Source organism: Primulina huaijiensis, chromosome 17 (genome assembly GCF_012295235.1).
Source record: "Primulina huaijiensis isolate GDHJ02 chromosome 17, ASM1229523v2, whole genome shotgun sequence".
NCBI lineage: Eukaryota > Viridiplantae > Streptophyta > Magnoliopsida > Lamiales > Gesneriaceae > Primulina > Primulina huaijiensis.
In genome coordinates this window covers 16806722-16827886 of record NC_133322.1, presented here as the reverse complement: position 1 = coordinate 16827886, position 21165 = coordinate 16806722, and the positions used below count along the sequence as shown (strand labels likewise).

The 21165-nt window shown below is 33.3% G+C and overlaps 2 protein-coding genes across 4 annotated transcripts; one reads left to right on the top strand and one right to left on the bottom strand.

Annotated features, from left to right (window-relative positions):
• Window positions 1-2719: 2719 nt before the first annotated feature.
• LOC140963053 (protein root UVB sensitive 4-like) lies at window positions 2720-7117 on the bottom strand. 3 transcript variants are annotated; one of them, XM_073422266.1, is made up of 10 exons: window positions 6505-7117; window positions 5628-5774; window positions 5112-5258; window positions 4867-4929; window positions 4714-4790; window positions 4412-4517; window positions 4101-4203; window positions 3863-4011; window positions 3696-3761; window positions 2720-3300 (listed from the first exon to the last, which is right to left on the bottom strand). In XM_073422266.1, the coding sequence occupies exons 1-10, from the start codon at window positions 7051-7053 to the stop codon at window positions 3067-3069; spliced, it is 1641 nt and encodes a 546-aa protein (XP_073278367.1). In that variant the 5' UTR covers window positions 7054-7117; the 3' UTR covers window positions 2720-3066. The 3 variants fall into 3 exon arrangements, with proteins under 3 accessions (XP_073278367.1, XP_073278368.1, XP_073278369.1); XM_073422267.1 differs by lacking the exon at window positions 4412-4517 and having other exon boundaries at window positions 4101-4198; XM_073422268.1 differs by lacking the exons at window positions 3863-4011; window positions 4101-4203.
• A 9623-nt stretch (window positions 7118-16740) lies between these two features.
• LOC140963240 (uncharacterized) lies at window positions 16741-17857 on the top strand. The gene is made up of 3 exons (XM_073422527.1): window positions 16741-16934; window positions 17036-17362; window positions 17476-17857. The coding sequence occupies exons 1-3, from the start codon at window positions 16859-16861 to the stop codon at window positions 17616-17618; spliced, it is 546 nt and encodes a 181-aa protein (XP_073278628.1). The 5' UTR covers window positions 16741-16858; the 3' UTR covers window positions 17619-17857.
• The last annotated feature ends 3308 nt before the right edge of the window (window positions 17858-21165 follow it).

Sequence of the window (21165 nt, the reverse complement as noted above, 5' to 3'; positions counted from 1 at the left end):
TGCACCAATTTGTGTAAAATGGTAAAAATATAATTTTTGAAAACACAACGATTTTATATACTAAATTTGACAGTTCGTTATGAACTCATAAACGAATACAACGTCATAAACAATGAAAACTAAAGAACAACTACTAGAAATTGAGAAATAAACTCCTAACATTATTCATATTCTCGATAAAATCTAGGAATTTACAAAATATTAACATAAAACAAAGATCGTTGTTGAAATATGAAATAAGATGACTTGAACTACTGAAATGTGGAATGAAAACTATGAAAACGATTGAATAAAGCTATGAGAATTCTGCTGGGAGTTTTCTAGAATTTGTGTGAGAGATGTGTGTGCCTTTTCACTCGACCGATACCTTCCTTTTCTTCTCTATACTGTGCGGTTTTACCCATTACCTTCACGACTCACGATTTGCTCATGTTTCTTTCTCATGATCTCCTCCTATCAACACGTCATTTGATCCATTCAAACAAATTTTGAATTAATGGGCTTCCTTATCTGATAGCTCATTTTAACCCTTTTCTTGTGCTTGATTAAGTTTTGGGCATGTCCAACTTTAGACCTAATTAAAATATAGCCCCAGCAATGATATCGATAGAAAAAGATTGGAATTGAATCAACCTAACAATTTGGTCGAACTAATTAACGTTTTGAAGGGTGTTTCATTGTCTCATACCCAAGGAAATAATTGATATATATATCATCAGAAAATGCAAAAATTAATACAGAAGCGGATTGATGCTAACTAGGTAACGTATCAGAAAAGACTAAGAAAGTGCCATAATTTTGTATTAAATAGAAGCATGTTCCAGATTTTTGCAAGACAAGAGCCGGCTTGGAATCAATTGGATAACTTCCGGACGAGAGACGGAGCGTGGTGGGGGCGATTGTCCTAATACACATGATGACAAGCACAAGATTTTGCAAAAGACAAAGCGTTTGGAATAGACTGAACTTTAACGTCAGGCATGATCTAACATAATCAGAGACGGGTGAGTTTTTTTTTTTTTTTTTTTTTTTTAAGAAAACCGTATATAGTATAAAAAAATTCGTAAAATAAAAAAAATAACAGATATCGTATCGAAATTTCGATACGAAATAAATTGCATATCAACAATTTCTGTACGATATCGATATAATAAAATCTCTGCTTTTATTAATTGTATATTTTTAACTTATTTTTTACATTTTAATTTATTTATATATTAATTACTTAAAACATTATAATTTTATAATTTATAAGAATTTTGTTCGTTTTGAGATTTTAAAATTTTTGGTAATTTTGTATAAATCGAAATACTAAAAAAAATTTAAGAATATACTGAATAAATTTCGTTATAGGAAAAAAAAATATAAAGATATCGAAATTGCGATACGAAATAAATTTCATATAATTCAAATCAACAATTATGATACAGTATTGATAAAATACTGTCTCTATTGTTATTAGTTATACTTTTTTTTATAAACTCATTTTCACATTTTAATCTATTTTTATATTAATTATTAAAAATATCATAATTATAAATTAATAAGAATTCTATTCGGTATGAGATTTTAAACTTTTCAGTGTGTACAAAAATTTTAAAATAAAATAATAAAGAATTAAGTCTCTTGAAGTCTGTCGGTTAATGAAATGTTACATTAAAATTATTTTTTTATAACGAATTTTTTTATATGATGTATGGTTTTCCTTGAAAATTTTGATATATTATATCGAACCATCCTACACCAAATAATATTTTTATAAAACGACAAATATGTTATAAATAATATATAATATATATATATTATATATAATATTTTATATATATACACACACGCATAGACATACATTACATTATTTATCCTACTTGTTAACGGCGGGATATATTAAAAAAAAATTTAGTTTATTATTTAAGAATTTTGACTCATGCTGTCCCGTCATAAGAGTAGGCGGGTAGCGAAAAAACTTCATTTATTAGTCCCGCCTTTACAGTAGCTATGTTATATTTATATATATAAATCTAAATTATTTGTAGTATTTTAATTTTATTAATAAAAAATAATATTGTATTTATTTTTTTTAGTTATGAGAATTGTACGACTCAATATATTATGATTAGTATAGTATTTGTGATTCCATGAGAGTTTAGATGGTTGAATAAACTTTTAGAATTTTCTAAATTTTGTGTGATTTTTAACCGTTTTTAGTCAACTAAAAAATATATTCTTGAACGGCTAGTTTTGTTGGACTACTAAAAAGTTAAGAAATGATCAGATTTGACTAGTGATTAACTATATTTGACAGTTTAACAACAAACAATTTGAAATGTGATATGCAATAATATAGAGTATCTAATGAAATAACACAATTGTGTTTATGGAAATTCGAGGATAAAACTTATTCGTCTCCACTTGTTTAAATTTCTACTAAAAGACTTTGCTTTTACAACAATTCGTAACAACTCACTTCAACTAAAACTTGTCACTATCTTCTTAGTGATCACTTGTACTTCAATTACGGCACCCAATATTTTTTATGTACAGTAGCGTTTCTGATTTTTTCACAAAATGATCTTTTTTATTTTCTTTTCCTGTCGCTAGAAAAGCAAACCTACGAGACACTTGCACAACAAATGCAGTGCAGGCAACAAAGATTTTTGAACTGATTTAAACTTTGATTTGATTAAAATAATTCTAAACAAAGTTAATTAGTTTGAACTTCGATTAAATGATACACTCGCATCAATACAGTTATAAACAAACACTTAATAAACAGCAACTAACCATTACTCGTTTTATGAAGCAATATAACTCAAAATTTTAGTTCAGATACAAACTTGCTAAAATTTGGGGGCCTCCCTCTTCTCTTCTTCCGAGAACAAAATCCCATTCTTTACCTTGCCTTCAATTGTTATATATTGTCCGAACAAAGCTCTGGTATAATCAACCTGGTCTTTATGACGAAGAAACATGTAGCCATGAAGCCAAACTCGAAACATTCGAGAATTGCACATGCCTAAGCAGCACATCTTGCAACAGCAGACCTAGACTTTTCAGCCTTAACCAACTTCAGTCCCTGACAAAGCTATATCTTGCTTGCTCCTGTGTGCTCAAAAGGACATTTCTGCAAGCCCATCCCGCGCCCGACATATTTTCATTCAGCAAATCAAGATTGTTTCGCGAAGATTTCTTGCTTTCCTCCATCAATGTAGACCATTTCTCGATCACTGAGTCCGAGGAATCACAAGCTTCAAACACATTCTCCCAATCGACCACATTGAGGCCCTTTCGAATGTAGCAAGCCTGTGCATGTATTACACAAGACCATAAACAATCACCATGCATAAGCCACTTCGTAGAATTTGTGGAGTTGAACACGAATTATTAAAGTTTATTTAAATAATTGATGCACTTTTGTATAACGTTAAAGTACGATATACATTGAATATCTCTGGTAGATGTAACATAATATTCATATATGAAATCAAGATGGTTTCTGTGTGGGTCTTTATTTTACAATTTTTCTCTTCAATGTTTTATTTTTATTGTTCCTAATAGCATCAACAACAAAAGAGCTTCATACATTGTTTCGAACCGTACAATTTATGGATAACGTCCAAACTTTTTAGCAAATCGATGAAATAGTGTTATCTACGTTCTTAATAAGAAAAATAATTTCTTGAAGAACGATTATTCACCTGTAATAAGCCCATGATAACATCTGAGGTTGCCGCACCTTCCCGTACACAAACAACAATTCCAAGCTGTAATCAAGTATGGTCGAGCATGAGAAGAAGAAAAAACTTGTAGCAGTAGAATTGAAATCTAAAGAGTTCAGCATAGGGGCTTGTTTTTATGCACGTACGTCCCTTAATCTAAATCCGTGATTGAGGCTTTCTACATATATGAAGTAGAAATCATCATTGCTTAAAGATCTCATTGTCTTAATTGATAGCCTCGGTATTATCCTCTTCAAGTTCAAGCAACCGATTCTGATGGGCAGCATCTCCATTCCTGCCCTAGAGCTTAGTTAGATATGTATCTGATTCTAAAGAAGTTTAATGGAGAAACTTGAAGATTTTTATCATGGTAAAAAACCTCACCACTGTTACGAAAGAAACCAACGCCTTCCATTTTACTCACTTGGGCTGGAGAAGGAACATCTCCTAGCTCAATCCATGTTTTTATTATCAACTCAAGCCTATCCTGTACAGAAATGTATTATGCACATGCTTTGTTGGCTTGCTACCACCCATAATAAGAAAAAAGGGAAATTTTCCCACATTTTAAACATGGATCAATGCGTTTAAATCAAAATACATCACTGTAAAAAAACTCGTATAAAGTAGAGTTTTGAAACTAAATAAACAATATTGGTTGATTAAAAAATTATGCAATATAACGAAGAACCAACCTTAGTTAAAGTTTGCAAATGAACATGTTTTAGACCTTGATAAATCCCAAAAAGATCAACAGTGGAGAAGATAGGGTATGCAACAAATGGTAGAGCCGCCAATAATCTTCGCAACACAACAAACAAGTTAAAAAGTACACATGAAGTCTTAAATTGATCTTAGTAATCCTTTTATGTTGAAAAATAATCCTAATTTCCTGTACTTGCTTAAGCTCTAACCAACCTATTACACTTTAATCAGTAATATCCAAGGACATTTGAAACAAAGATTTTCAGGGGAGTGTCAGAAGAAGACTAGAAACCTTTTATTGTTTTTGAACGTGATATTCAGAGCGGCCGCGAGCAAAAGACCTATATTATCAAAGCACACTGTTTGAATCTGAAACCCGGACCCTGAATTAGATTTCATAGAATGGAGAATTATTACATCAATTCAAATGGAATCCTCTATCTACCTGGAATTTTGCAGAAACTTCGCCAAGATTGTCCGAAGATGCAAAGCTTCTATGCACAGCAGACTAACAACATAAAACCTTATTTTATATATACTGAACTGGTTGCCATTATATTAAGAAAAGAAAAATTATTTGCATACTCAGATGTACAAAACTTACAGAACTAAAAAGGCTAAATGTTTAACTTATGTGAATTATATGCAGAATGCTTCCATGGCGTAAAAGAATAGATATCTAAGACTTACACCAGTTGCAAGATGGCAAGCAAGGCTTATTTGCTTAGCAATGTTGGCCATTGTTGCAAGAAGCAGGAAATTGTCAGGAAAGATGGGAGTCAACAACTCAACTCCAATGCTCAAACTGAATAGCACAGAGGTTGTGAACCTGACTCTCTTCGTTTCAAATAAGAGAAAGTCAGCAGTTTTGTTAAAGGATTTTACGAAAATCTAACTGCATAAACAAAATGATATTTCTTTCAGTATTTAGCAACTACACCCAATTCAATGAAGAAATACAGTTCATTAATATGTAATGCCCACATATAGGACAGACGAGAATGAATTTATAAAACAATGAGTAGATGATATACAGTAGTTTCCAGTGAAGCCCAAAGTGCAAAATCTCTTGCAGTGCTAGTGGCTTGGGAGTTGAAGCATGACAGGTATTAATGAACCGACAATTACATCCATGATTCATCAGTATCTGATCAACAAATATGAACTCTTATATTGCCACCTCTAAATGAGGGTAAGAGACTGTACCTTCAGATTGGTATCAAAAGCAGAAGCAAGAGAAGCGGTGTAGATGCACCTGCTCAGCCTCCCAAGTCCATCCTTCAAAGCCCAATTTAGAGCAGCTGCTGATGGGAGAGAACGAGAATAGCCAATGCCGATTGCCCGAAACATTGCCTTATTTCAACCATTCAATCATCACAGTTAAATGTACTTTCTAATGAATGTCAGATGCATTGACAAAAATTTGGAAGGAAAGGATAAGTAGGAAACATTAATGACACGAACATGAACACACAGGTACATATCATCACATGCGACAGGTCATCTATCTCAAGATTATGCCAGCATTAAAACAAAAATGCACTTGTCTGAATCAAACATTTGTGTTAGTATCACATTATTCTATTGAATTTCGATTTGCAGAACCATCACTGCCAACCACAAAAAAGGAAAAAGAATAATTCCACAAACAATAGCAAGACCAACATATTTGTCTAAAAGACTCGATACAATCGAAATTTCACCGGTCAAATAAAACCAAAATTCAAACCAATGTTTGACTGCAACAAGAACCACTAAAACAACAACACCCAAATATTTAAAGTCCTTCTAAACATTCCCAAGACTTGAACTTTACAGCAATTTGTGCAAAGGGTTCTTAACTTAGAACCTGGTTGCAAAACAGGTATCCAAATTGAATCCATGCAATTAAACTCGACAATGTCATATTCAAAATAAATTTTTTAGTTCAATCACCCACAAAAGAACCAAGGAATTAACAACCGAATGCCGGAACTCAGAGCTCCTAAGAATTTCCAAATTCATCCCAAAATTTGTACTCTATCAAAAGAATTTCTAATCAGAAATTTATGCAGGAAAAACACTCCAACATGACATTAAATACCTGTGTAGCAAGAACCTGAAGAGCAGAGCTGAACACTCTGTGCAAGAATTTCCATTTCACATATTCCAAATAGTTTTCACTCACTTCCCTCGGAAGAAAGAAATTCCTCACAGCAGACCAACAAAATCTACCCAATTTCCTCACCCCATGTTCGTAATCAATGAAAAAATCCCAAAAACGAAATCCATTTATCCCATTGACAGAAACCAATTTCTGCTCCCTTCTATCCCAAACGTACCTTGAAACCGTTCCAGAGTGGCGAACCACAAAAGGAAAGTCTAAAGTTTCAGGAACTTCATCGTTTAGGCAGCAAGAATGGAAATTTTCGTGAAAATCATGGCTGCAACTGAAGGAGGTTCTTAAACAAGTTTTTGGCAAGATTAAGGATTTAAGAGAGGTTTTTGGTATGGTGGGTTTGGGTATCTTGGGGCTGGGCATGTTCAAGCTGTGCGGTGGATTCCATTTGCAGTGATGGGATCGCGAGTTTGGATATATGTATATTGTTGCTTCCATGAGAATAAACATGGTGTGATTCTGTAAATGATTCATGTCTTACTTCCGGCAATCGGCAAGATTAACGATGAGAGGGCCGTGTCCTATATGATATTTATTTATCAATCAACCAGGGTTAATAATTAACGTAAATGGCGAAACCAAATTTTTTTCCTCTCTACGCCTACATAAATCTCGTAAATACGACAACACAAGTTAATAATAATATGCTCCAAAATACAATATCCAATCCAACAACGTAAGAACACACTGGCCAAAATAATCTAAATCGCATGAAGAGCATGTCAAGCTCGATTCACCGAATCAATTCAATTCCAAATAGTAAAAAAATACTACACACAACTATTCGGGACATCACTTCGGAAAAATTTTAGACTCCAATAATGTATGATAATATATGAGACTCAAAATAGCTCACTGGGCTCAACTTATCTGTGTTAGAATCACCTATATAACTTGTCATGGAGTTACAGAACAGACCACAATAAGCCCAAAGGATAGGGGGCCAACCCTCATTACAAAGATCTGTAAATTATATCATTTATAAAATGACATATAATATGATCAATGCAATCCGCTGCATGATTTGATTATGAAAAGAATATTTTATTCTTTTATTATTTTTTTCAAAATTGATATTATCAATTTAATATTTTGTCTTTCTAGATTATAAAATCTTGCTTGATTTATTTCTAGCTGATAAGATATTGGTTGATTCATCTCTAGATATTATAGGATTTGTTTTTAATATGATTTTTATCTCTATAATAATTTATTCTTGTTTAATAGAGTTTTATCCCTAATGAAAATCTTGTTTCCATATTTTCTAGGACTCTTTTGTGGAAGTGTTTCTAGGTCAAGCATGAGATATATATGCATAGAGAATGGACGGCCGCTAGAGGGCAGTAGAGAGAGAGAGTGTTGGACAATAGAGCTTTTCACATAGAAGAAATTATAAGTCCCACATATATTTTCTCTACAATTTTTGTGTGATCGTGTGATCACATTGTTGAGGAGAGGGTCAGCTGGAGGTTTTCGGAGTGCACATAGAGGTCGACAGAAGAGTTCTTTCATAGAAGAATGTAGGAGAGCTGAGCCTTTTTAATGAGAAGTTTTCATGTGATCGGGTGATCACTTTGCAGCGCAGGAGAGCTGCTAGAGTTTGTCTCTGAACACACTCATACTTCAGAGTTGAAGATTTTCATGTGGAGAGTTTGTGTAATTGATTCACTGTTATACCGTGTTGTTGATTGGTGTTGCCAACACTCGAAGAACATCACTGACGCAGAGTGATGATCGAAGAGTGGTTTCGTTTGGTTTCAAGCAATACGTGTTTGTTTTATGCATCTAGATTTTATGTGTTTTTTATGCATATTTTAATTCCTTATAGTGTCAAAGAATTTAGTTTTGTTATTCTCACTAGTATTGTTTTGGTGTAAACGATTTACATATTTTTCTAGTGAATTTTTTGCCATGAGGCATCACACAAGTATTCGTACTTGTGCATAATTTAAATCCAGTGTTTATTAATTAAAGTTATATTTGTGTGCTAATAATTAATTTTCACTGCCGTGTTGTGTACTGGTGTTGGCAACACCGAGCACAACACTAAATTATGATACACACAATATCTTTATTTTCTGTATGTTTATGATCAACATTCCTTTCAAGTGGTATCAGAGCCTACGCTTGATATACTAAGTGATTGATTCTAGTTTATTGTTGTTTTTGCAAGAAATATAACAGAATGCCAATGAACGTACTGTCTACAAACACTGCTTTTAGACCACCAGTCTTGGATGGATCAAACTATGCCCTTTGGAAAGTCAAGATGAGGAATGAATTGATGGCTCGGCCTGTTATTAAGAGACTAGATTCAGTCCAATGCAGAGAATGCTCTGGATTCGGTTATTATGCAAATGATTGTGCCAACAGACTTCGTAAGAACAAAGGCATGACAGTTTCCTTGAGTGATGACGACTCAAAAGAAGAACTAGAATATTGTAAAGGAGAAGAGCACTCTTCCCTATATGATGTTTTGAAGGAAAAATGTTGGCTGCAAGTCAACCCGCACGGTGTTGCAACACCAAGCCGCAACACCACTTCAAAATCCTTGTGTCTCAATGCTAAATCTCACAATGACTCAGGTAATCATGAAATCCAGGATACTAATTCTGACAAACTCACTTTTGAAAGTGTGCTGGCTATGTATGAAGAGCTATACGAAGATTGAATCAAAAGAATTAAAATAAATTTGATCCTCTCTAAGGAGAATACTTATTTTAAAGAGTGTGTGTCTCGACTTGAAGTTGTGCTTAGCAAGAAGGATCTTGATCTGTGCAAAGTCAAGGATGATCTTGAGAAGTCCTCAAAAACTCTCGCAAGATTCAACTCAAGTTCATCAAAACTTGACTCAATGCTGACAATGGGAAAGGACAGCAGATCTGGTCTTGGATATGTCGAAAGCATACATGAGATTGGAGAATCTTCCAACTCTGGATCAAAATCAACTGTGTTTATAAAGGGAAGTAAAGACAATTATGTGAACCCTCTTAACGAGACTGTTCCAATCTCAAAGCTAGCATCGGAACAAAGGCTGAAACAAAACAGAGCTTCTTCCTCTCATTTGAAAGTTGACCCGCCAGTGAAGATGTCACTAACCAAGAAGCTAGTGTCAACTTCTAAATCAAAGGAAAGAAATCGACATTTTATCTACCACTACTGTCATAAGCCAGGTCACATCAAACCTTTTTGTTTTAAGATGAGAAATGACTATATGAACTGACATGTTAATCGGGTGTTGTCCACCGTGTTGCCCAACACCAGGCGCAACACCGAAGTCACGAAATCTTCCACAGGGAAAATATGGGTACCCAAAACAGTTATTCGATGCAATGTCATTTATACTTCTTTGAAAACTAACATTGCAGGTGCATGGTACTTTGACAGTGGGTGCTCACGCCACATGACCGGATTTAAAGACAACCTCACGGACTATGTCGAAGTAAAAAATGGGCGTGTAAATTATGGTGGTGGTGCCAAAGGAAGAATTGTAGGCAAAGGAACCCTGAATGTTGACGGGCTTCCTGAGCTTCACAATGTTCTTCATGTTAAAGGACTTAACTCGAACTTAGTAAGCATAAGTCAACTTTGTGACGATGATTTACATGTTAGGTTCAACAAAAATAATTGTGGAGTTTTTAATGATGCCAATGTTTGTGTAATGTCAGGTACTCGGTCTGCCGACAATTGCTATCTGTTGGGAGAAGGTGATGGTTGCCGAAGTGCCAAGGTGAGTGATTTGGACCTATGGCATCAAAAATTGGGACACGTGAGCTTCAAAACCTTAAAGAATCTGTGTAAGTTTGATGTTGTGAGAGGTATGCCCAATTTAATTTCAGGTAATGCTTATGTCTGTGGAGCGTGTCAGAAAGGTAAACAAACCCGTGTTGCACACCCGGTGTTTCAACACTTTGGGACAACACGGTGTCTTGAACTCTTGCACATGGATCTAATGGGTCCAATGGATGTTGAGAGCTTGGGTGATAAGAAATATTCGTTTGTTTGCGTTGATTATTTTTTCGCGTTTTACTTGGGTAAGTTTTCTTAGAGAAAAATATGATACATTTGATAATTTTAAGAAATTGCATGCTAGGATAACAAATCTGTATGATATGAGGGTGGTCAAAATAAGAACCGATCATGGTAAAGAGTTCGAAAATTCTCATTTTATTTCTTTGGGCGATAAGAAAGGTATCACTCATGAATTTTCAGCTCCAAAGACCCCTCAACAAAACGGCATAGCTGAAAGGAAAAATCGAAACCTCCTAGAAATAGCTCGGGTCATGCTAAGTTCCAAGAATGTGTCAAAAAGTTTTTGGGTCGAAGCTTTAAATACGGCATATCACATTTCCAATCGTGTATATTTAAGGAGTGGTTCTACAATAACCTCATATAAGATTATCATGGGAAGAAAGCCAAACCTTAAATATTTTCATATTTTTGGATGTGTAGGTTATGTGTTGAATGATAGAGATCATCTAGCTAAATTTGATTCCAAAGTGATAAATGTCTGTTTCTTGGATACTCTACTAATAGTCGTGCTTATCGTGTATTTAATCTAATAACCAGGACTACAATGAAATCAATTAATGTTGTTGAGTCTGGTGTTGAGACCAGTGAGGCAACACCAAGCACAACACCGCCTCAAAACCAAACAGAAACTGTGGATAATGATAACGATAAAGATGATGTGGTGATCAATTGTGAAAAAAAAATTCCCAGCAAGATTCAGAAGAATCACCCATCATCACAAATCATTGGTGAAGTACATGATGATGTGCAAACAAGAAAGAAAGAAAATGTGGACTACCGCAAAATGATTGGTTTAATCTGCATGAGCTCTGAGTATTCACAGGTTAGTCACTCTTGTTTCGTGTCTCAAATTGAACCCAAGAACATTAATGATGCTCTAAAAGACGAATTCTGGGTTAATGCAATGCATGAAGAACTTGAACAATTTGTGCACAATGATGTATGGGATTTGGTTCCTAGACCGTCGAATACCAATGTTATTGGAACAAAATGAATTTTCAAAAATAAAACGGATGAATCTGGTAACATTGTTCGAAACAAGGCTAGGCTGTTAGCTCAAGGGTATACGCAGGTTGAGGGGGTGGATTTTGATGAAACATTCGCTCCTGTAGCCCGAATTGAGTCAATCCGACTTCTGCTTGCCATAGCATGTCATATGCATATCAAATGTATCAAATGGATGTAAAAAGTGCCTTTTTAAATGGAATTTTGAATAAAGAGGCATATGTAAGTCAACCCAAAGAATTTGAAGATCCACATCACATAGACCATGTCTACAAACTGAAGAAGGCTTTATATGGACTGAAACAGGCTCCACGAGCATGGTATGGTAGGTTGGTTGTCTATTTGATCAACTTGAGCTTTAAACGAGGTGAGGTTGATAAAACCCTTTGTATTCAAAAATTGAAGCATGATATTTTGATTTGCCAAGTTTATGTAGATGATATTATCTTTGGTGCTTCGTCACAAAATCTTGTTGATAACTTTGTCGAGTACATGTCTTCACAATTTGAAATGAGCATGGTAGGAGAGTTGAATTTTTTTCTTTGATTGCAAGTTAAAAAATTGCATGATGGTATATTTCTCTGTCAATCCAAGTATGCTAAGAATTTGGTTATAAAATTCTCAAATGATAACTATAAGCATATGAAAACTCCCATGGGATCAAGTGAAAAACTGTCTAAAGATGGTGTTGCCGACGGTGTTGACAACACCATATACCGCAACATCATCAGTAGCCTTTTGTAATTAACTGCTACTCGCCCCTATATCATGTTCAGCATATGTTTGTGTGCTAGGTACCAAGCAAATCCAAAAATATCACATCCAAAAGCTGTGAAACGTATACTTAGATACATTGCAGGTACACTAGAATTAGGACTGTGGTACACACAAGAAACAAACACAAACTTGGTAGGCTTTTCTGATGCTGAATGGGCTGGAGACCTAGATGATAGGAAGAGCACTTCGGGTGGGTGTTTCTACCTAGGGAATAACCTTTTGTCTTGGTGCAGTAAGAAACAAAACTGTGTGTCCCTATCCACTGCCGAGTCTGAATACGTAGCATCTGCAAAGTTGTTGCACACAACTTGTTTGGATGAACCAAATGATTGAAGATTATGACTTTCATAGTGACATCATGATAGTATATTGTGACAACTCTAGTGCTATAGACATTTCTAAGAATCACGTTCAACACTCTCGAACAAAACACATAGACATAAGACACCACTTTATTCGAGATTTGGTTGAAAAAGGCATAATTAGACTGTAATTTGTTAGGACTGAGAAACAACTGGCTGATATATTTACGAAACCTTTGGACTTTGAGAGATTTTCCAATCTTCAGAAGTCTCTCAGCATGTGCGTACAATAATCACACACAATTTCTTGGCGTTCACAGAAACAAACGCTCGTAACAACTTCATCAAATCATGCCGAGATTATTGCACTACATGAAGCAAGCCGTGAATGTGTGTGGTTAAAATCAATGACCCAACATATCCAAATCTCATGCGGATTATCATTCGACGAGAAGCCTGTGATACTATATGAAGATAATGCTGCATGTGTTGCTCAAATGAAAGAAGGATACATAAAAAGCGACAGAACTAAACATATTCCTCCTAAGTTCTTCGCATTCACCAAGGAGCTTGAGAAGAATAAATGTATTGATGTTCGTCACATTCAATCAAGTGAAAACTCATCAGATCTCTTCACAAAGGCACTTCCTACGACAATATTCAGAAAGCACATATATAATATTGGGATGCGCAATCTACGAAATTTGTGAAGAATTGTTCGTGTCAACATGAGGGAGAGTTTACGTGACTGCACTCTTTTTCTCTTACTATGGTTTTTATCCCAATGGGTTTTTCCTAATAAGGTTTTTAACGAGACAGTATAAAAACACGTAATGAAGACAATCATTATGATCATCATCACAAGGGGGAGTGTTGAAAAATAATATTTAAAATGTGTGTATTGAATATTTGAATGTTGAATATTTGAATGTTGAAAATTAGGTAAAATTAGGTGTTGAATATTGAAATTTGTGTGTGATGATGAAGGTAATGATGTAATTTAATTTTGGATTATTTGTAAAAATTTTCTATAAATAGATCTCTCATTTGTGAAGAAAATCACAATTAAGTTGAGAAAAAAATATTATAAAGTGTGTAGTGTGATAATTTTGAGAGTTTGAGATTTTTACTTTTTCACAACCGTGGATGATTTTTTATTTTCAGTTTGTTAGTCAAAGTCTATTTTTCTTATATTCATATGGTGTGAACAAAGAATTTAATTGTTTACTAACCGACTCTACCTTCTCTGAAATTTCCCGGAAGCGCGGCGGGACAATCCTAACTTACATACTATTTTTTCTTTTGCATGAAAAATTAAATTCCAAAAATGGAAAAATTTGTTTTTTTAAAAAAGATTTTTTAACAAGAGTGTATATATATATATATATAGCACAATGCATACAGAGGCAAGTATTATATGATATTAATTTATGTTGTACAGTTGATCTTACCACCAGTTTTGTATTTAAAAAGAATTAATTAATGATAATATTGCCAACTCTAATTATAAATTTTTACGCACTATTATTATTTTCACAATGTCGGCGGTGGCACGACCTATAACAATAATAGTGATATTTTAACATTAATCTATATTATAAATTAAAAAATTTAAAATTTAAAAGTAATTATTATAATAAATTTTATCTCGAAATTTCAAATTTATAGTGTTATATATTTGACTTTTTATATATGGACTAATAGATTGGTCAAAAAATTTGTAGGTTGTGACGAAAGTTACGCATGGAACGATATTTGGTCAACCTTTTATTTATTACTAATTTATGAAGAAGAATATTGTTTTTTTTTCCCATGTAAATTGGGTCTTTAAGGTTATTACTAATTGATTCACAACCAAAAACCAAATCTTTTAGATTAGAAAATTTTATTCCCTAAATCATCAGATATTAACTATCTTACATTTACTCGGATTAACGCTACATCGGTATCAAATATTTTATTCGAGAAATATATTTTCATATAATATATGTTATAGAATATATAAGGTTGTTAAGATTGAAACTTGGACATAACTCAATCCCAAAAACTAACTCAAGAAGGGAGGACTGTCCAAGCCCATATATAAAACTCCCAGGTAATTTATCCAACCGATATAGGACAACTAACAATATAAGGTCACACATGAACTTTGCATAATCTAAAGTGTACGCAAAATTATTATATCCTTCAATACATAGCATTAAGTTAAATCTCACGAGGTCCAAAGTCTAGGCAAAATTATCAACCTTCAATAATATTCTAGGCAAGTAATCGACCAAAAAGCATTAATGGAGCTTCTTAAAGAGTAAAAATTTTGCAAATGGCACAACTACACAAGTTCAATGCTTAATTTTAGTTAAATTGAAAGCTAACTCTCTTTTGTTTTGTTTTGTTTTGTTTTGTTTTTGTTTATGTTATTTTTTTTAAGTGTAGAGAGACTAGTGAGAAAAAATACCGAATTTTCAATATACCGAGATTACCGTATCGAAAAAATATCAAATTTTCGATATACTTAAGATTTCTGTACGATATGGTAACAATACCGAATTTTTCGGTACGGTAACGATATGCAATTTGTAAATTTCGGTATATAGCGAAATACCGAAATAACGAAAAAATATACAAAAATTTTAAAATATATAATATTTTAAAACAATAAATTTATGAAAAGATTTTTTCAGTATATACCAATACCGTACCGAAATCTCAGTATACCGTATAATTTCGGTATAATCGGTATGCTAGTTATATGTACCGAAATTTTCGGTATATTTCGGCACGATATCGGTATGAATTTTCTTATACCGTAATTTTCGATACGATATACGATATAGGATTTTCGGTACGGTACGGTATACCACCCCTAAGAGATACATGCCGAACCACAACTCGTTGCAACATGCCATTAGACGGGATGAGGTGTGTTAACAATCAAACTACGACCTGTGGTAAACCGCCGTCTCTAATCCCACATGATCTCTTATTTCAACCCTAGCACACATTTCATTTCTATATCATCTCATTTTTCTCAAGTTAATTCTCGCTATCTCTAAGTTCACGATGAAGTCGCAATCCTATATGTTGATAATATATCGTGTTTAAGTTTCACTTGAAAACAAAAATCGCTAAATAGCACTACAAAGTGTGTTACATATATTATATATACACGCATCGTGTGTACCAGGACGATTACATTAGGCAAATATAAGGGGCGGGGATGCAAAAATTGGGTCTAATGAGGAAACAAAATCAAGAACGTGTTAGATTAATTAGTTGCGACCTTGTCAACATTATGTCCGAAGCTTCCAAATGTATGAAACTTCAAACGTGAATACATCCCAACACGTCTCTATGATATCGAGGAGTCAACTATAAATACCAACCAATAAATTGGAATATAATCAAATTATAATATTTTTCTAATAAGTAGGAAAACATTATTAAAATTATTTAATTAATTAAAAATAGTAAATATTATAGCCAAGATTTACGCGTGGGCTCCACTTCTACGAACAAACAACTAACAAGCGCCACCCTACATTTAGAGACTAGAACTCGTCAAATTTTACATGCATGCAACCAAATTAATACTGTTGTATTTATGATTTAGAGTTGAAAAAGTCATAGTTTAATTTTATTTTCGTAATTTTCGAAAAATCAAACTTAGCAAATGTAATATTTAGAAATAGATAAAGATATTATTCAGACTACAAAACTCGTTATATGAATTGAAATAACGCAAAAACTTATATGAGATGAGTCGACTCGTATCACGAATATAAATTCGTGGGATCGTTTTATTGGAGACTCTTTTGAAATAATTATATATAAATTCTAAAATTTAGAATTTTTTCTTGGTAACATATATTAAATCTATTTGTAATATTTTTCTAAATTTAGAATTGATCTTCATTCTTCTACATAAAATTTTGGTTTTCATTATTTGTTTATTATTATTACCATAACCTAATAAATGACAAAATGTCTTATGTATACGCGTATTCTCTCTCTCCACTAAACCTAAATAAATACAAATCTCTCATTTCTCATTTACATCAAACAATCTTTTGATAGTTCTCTTGAAATCTAATATATCCAACCCGAAAAATATCAAAAGGGAAAAGGTAACAGAAAACCAAATCGCAGAACCAAGAAATCCAACAATGGCTTCTTCTTCCTCCATGAAAGTTCCAGTGATTCTTTTCTTCCTCGGCTCTCTCTTCTTCCAAGCAACCACAGGTACGGACACATAACATATATATATTTTGTCTCTATGTATGTTCATAATCTTTCTTTCTTTTATGCATTTGTTTTATGATTATGTTTTTTGGTCGTTACAGCCGAGGTTACGTGCGAGAATTTGCCAAAGAATCTCTGTTCTTTCGCCATCGCATCGTCGGGGAAGAGATGCCTGCTGGAGAACTACAGGAATGAAGAAGGGAACCTCGACTACACTTGCAAGACATCGGAGGTGGTTGTGGAGAGGTTGGCTGGATACATAGAGAGCGATCAGTGCGTGAGTGCTTGTGGCGTCGACCGCGAGTTCGTCGGAATTTCCTCCGACGCTTTCTTCACCCCCGAGTTCGCCGCCAACCTCTGCTCGCCGGCATGCTACCAGAACTGCCCGAATATTATTGATCTTTACTTCAACCTCGCCGCCGCTGAAGGTGATTAGATTTTACAAATTTAGTTTCCATCACCAAAAACTATATAAATTCTTACAAAATGTTGACGAATCATGTGCACGACTAATTTTTTGCCTTTGTTATATATTTTTCAGGAGTGTATTTGCCAGCTTTGTGTGAAAAACAGAGGTCCAACCCCCACCGCGCCATGTTGGAGCTTCTGAGCAGCAGCGGCGGAGCCGCCCCAGGCCCGATGGTGGGCGAGCTCGCTACGGCGCCTTCCCCTGCTATGTTCTGAATGATTTGAACCATTTCCGATAGAGTTTTGGAGCTCGCGGATGGCGATTCTTTGTGCTATCGCTGTAAAGAAGAGAAAGGATTGGAGGATACTATTTAGTAGATATGTTGTATGGATTTTAAAAGGAGTTGTTTGGATTCTTTGCTTTGGATTGAGTTTTGGTTCAAGTTCTTTTTGTGTGATACGATCATTCAAATTCTATTGGAATAATGATATTAATAAATAAATAACTTTTTTTTTATATACAATCATTCAAATTCTATTTAAATAATGATATTAATAAATAAATAACTTCCTTTTACATGTCCCGGTGTATATATATTAATTAGGATTAATTGTTTCTTATCTATCTTGCATATTTCATATATATTTCTAGTTACATATATATTCTCGTAGCTGTATTCAATGGGTCTGAAGAGAAAAGTAAGAAATGGACCTTCTTGATGTAGTAAATAAATGTAAAGTTCAGTTCACAAATAGCAAATACGACAAAAAATACATAATACACCATATACAATATATTATATTAATAAAAAGTCAACAAATATTTAAATTAATTACAAAATACTACTCGTCTAGTTGTTTTACGTCCGTAAAATCTAGTTGTCAGACTATTTCTTTGTCAATATACAACATGGCTTGTCCATTTAGTCTATCCCGTGATATTATTAGTGATTAAATTCAGCTTCGTGAAGCTTTTTTCCTATTAATGCAACAGTTCATGATAATTTTATAAGCAATATAAATATTTGAGAATAAACTATTCAAGTTTGCCAAAAATTGTAGCATATCATGAATTGCTTTGTTTTTATTTGTTAAATAGTATCTCACAACAATCAACTCCGAATTCAACTCATCACCGTTAATATATTAACTTCTATCATTACTAAAAAAATATTGAAGCTCCATACAAAACTTAATCAAGAAACAAAATTCTCTTGATGTTGTTTAAATTGTTCAAGACAAACTTCAAAAGAAGTCTGGTTTGATTAATAATAAACAGAAAATATTCAAATTAATCTTTTTATTATTAATATTAATGTGCTAGATTTTTTCATTTCATTGAGTTATCAACTCAACATATATATAAATTTTTTTGAAAAAAAAAAATTTGGAACATTCCTGGACCGGACCGGACCGACCTTGAGGTGGCGGCCTCCTTGACCTTATAATAGTTACTGCTCAGACTTGATTATTATATAGTCGTATAATTAATAGTCATATGGAAATATATAAGTGAATTAGAATAGGCCAGGTTCCAAATGAAAATATAGTTTTTGCTAGAACGACACTTGATCTTATATTTTATCAAAGTCAAAGTCTTGTTGGTGTTCCAAACCGTGCTACACTTAACTCAAATAAGCTTAGTTTGCATGAATTATTAAAAATTAAACAAACTAAAGGAAGATGAAGGAGAACAATCAAATATTTTATCTGTAATTTATTGTATTTTGTTTTTATGTAGTGGTTTTTAATAATTAGTGAAACAGAAGGAAGATGAAGGAGAACAATCCCTAATCCTTGCACTAAAAGAGGAGTCCCTAGGAAAGCAAGCACGTAATATCTTGACAACGAGCTAGCAACTATATGAAGCTAGGGTGATAAAAGTAAATTTGCGGAGCTTTGGAAACAATACAAATATTTCAAGTTTGAAACAAGGTGAGATCATTAGAGCTAAAGCTCGATCTCCAAAATATTTTGAATTTAATATACATGTGAATGAACAGTAATAAATGCCGAATTAATAGAAAAATATTGTTTTATATATTCTGTTGGCCTAAGGGACCAGAAGTCCATAACCCTGTATTATGAAAGATTTGACCCATTAGACAAAAGACTTGATTGAGTTGAGTTCCTACACACGTAAGATCTTACATATCATATGAGTTTATTCAATATTTTGGAAACATAAAATTAAAAAATTACTTTATTGAGGTTTTTATTAGGTAACATATGCACAAGAAAGAATTGTATAAAAATACATGAAATTATAAGAGTCCAACAATGTTTCTACTCCTTTAAATAGATTAAACATCTTCATCCAACACAAAAACTTTTGTAAGACTATTTCACGAGTCAATTTCGTAAGACAGATATCCTACTCGACTCGACACACGAAAAAATATTATTTTTATGCAAAAAATATTAATTTTCACTCTAGATATAGATCAAGACGATCTGTCTCACGGATATAATTTCGTGAGACCGTCTTATAAGAGATTTACTAGGATACGAAAATTAGCAGACACCTAGAAAGGCCTCTATCTTGCATCGGCTAAAAATCAGCAGAACATTGGTTTAAAAGCTAATAAAAAATAGTAGCAGTAGCTTTATAGTCTATCTGATAAAATTTTCTTCAAGTAGACTGTTATGTTTCACTAAGTTAATAACCTTCAGTAGACAACAATTCACACAACTTTTCAGTAGCCTGTTGTTATCCGTTTGATAGTAGTACTTCTCAGAGAATGTGTAGAACTCGTAACGTAGACTACGTATAAGTCATGCATAATTTCTAGTATTTAAATTAAAATGATTTTATTGCATGAGTATTTAAATTCTTTTCCTTAAATTTATTTATTTTACGTAGTAGTTTAATTGTCACCTTTTCAGTTAAATAAGTGAGGCCGGATTGGAGATGGAGTATAGAGATAAGTTAATAAAGACTTATTTAAGAAATGGTAATTTAGCATGTTAGTAAATATAATTTAAAAAGTTGGCATGCATGCAAGTTATTGAATTTTCTTGGCATGTTAATTAATTTTTAAAGCATTAAATACATGTTTATTTCAGTAAATTGTGTTTAATTATTTTTATGCATTGATGAATAATTCATGCATGTTAAAATTTATTTCATGTTATTTTATAAGTTCACGCATTAAGGTTTCTAGTGCACTTCACGCCCGAACGAGGATTGGAGACCGGAGAATTTTCACGAAAATTATTTTATTACATGATTAATTTTTATTAATTATTATAAGATGTTTTTCAAGAATTGGGAGTTTTTGGGTATTTTTACCCGCATGATTTTTAATTGTTACGGTACGCAAAGTTTATCAAATCGGAGGACTTTTTAAGGGTTCGGCTAATATTTTCAAAATATTTTAAACCCGAAATATTTTTCGGGAGTGCGTTTGGATTTAATGGGCCTACTTTTAAGCTTCTTGGGCTTAAAATCATTTTTTTCTTTTAATTAGTAACTTAGGGCTCATTAGCTAATTGTTAACTATTTAATTAGCATATATTTTACCCAATAACCTAACCCTAATCACTCCTCTTAGCCGACACCTCCCTCAGCTACACTTTTCTCTCGGTTTCCCCATCAGCAGCTCAAGAGATCATCGACCAGTCCAATTCTTGCATAGAAAATTCTCCCGGGTCTCCCCCACGTCGTGTTGCTCTCCAAACATCTTAAGGCACACCTTTGTATCTTTCTTCATGCATCTTACACGATATATATGCTGTTATATGCTTGTGTGTTCTTGAAACTCTCGATCCATGCATGAGTTGAAAGGATAATCGATTTTTTTTTTTTTTTTTTGTGTCTCTT

Coding starts and splice junctions, on each gene's coding strand:
- LOC140963240 (XM_073422527.1), top strand. CDS start 16,859: ATGGCTTCTTCTTCCTCCATGAAAGTTCCAGTGATTCTTTTCTTCCTC. Junction 16,935..17,035: donor CTTCTTCCAAGCAACCACAG/GTACGGACACAT, acceptor TGGTCGTTACAG/CCGAGGTTACGTGCGAGAAT. Junction 17,363..17,475: donor CAACCTCGCCGCCGCTGAAG/GTGATTAGATTT, acceptor TATATTTTTCAG/GAGTGTATTTGCCAGCTTTG.
- LOC140963053 (XM_073422266.1), bottom strand. CDS start 7,053: ATGAATCATTTACAGAATCACACCATGTTTATTCTCATGGAAGCAACA. Junction 4,930..5,111: donor CTTGCCATCTTGCAACTGGT/GTAAGTCTTAGA, acceptor TTATGTTGTTAG/TCTGCTGTGCATAGAAGCTT. Junction 4,012..4,100: donor TGGTTTCTTTCGTAACAGTG/GTGAGGTTTTTT, acceptor GCTCTAGGGCAG/GAATGGAGATGCTGCCCATC.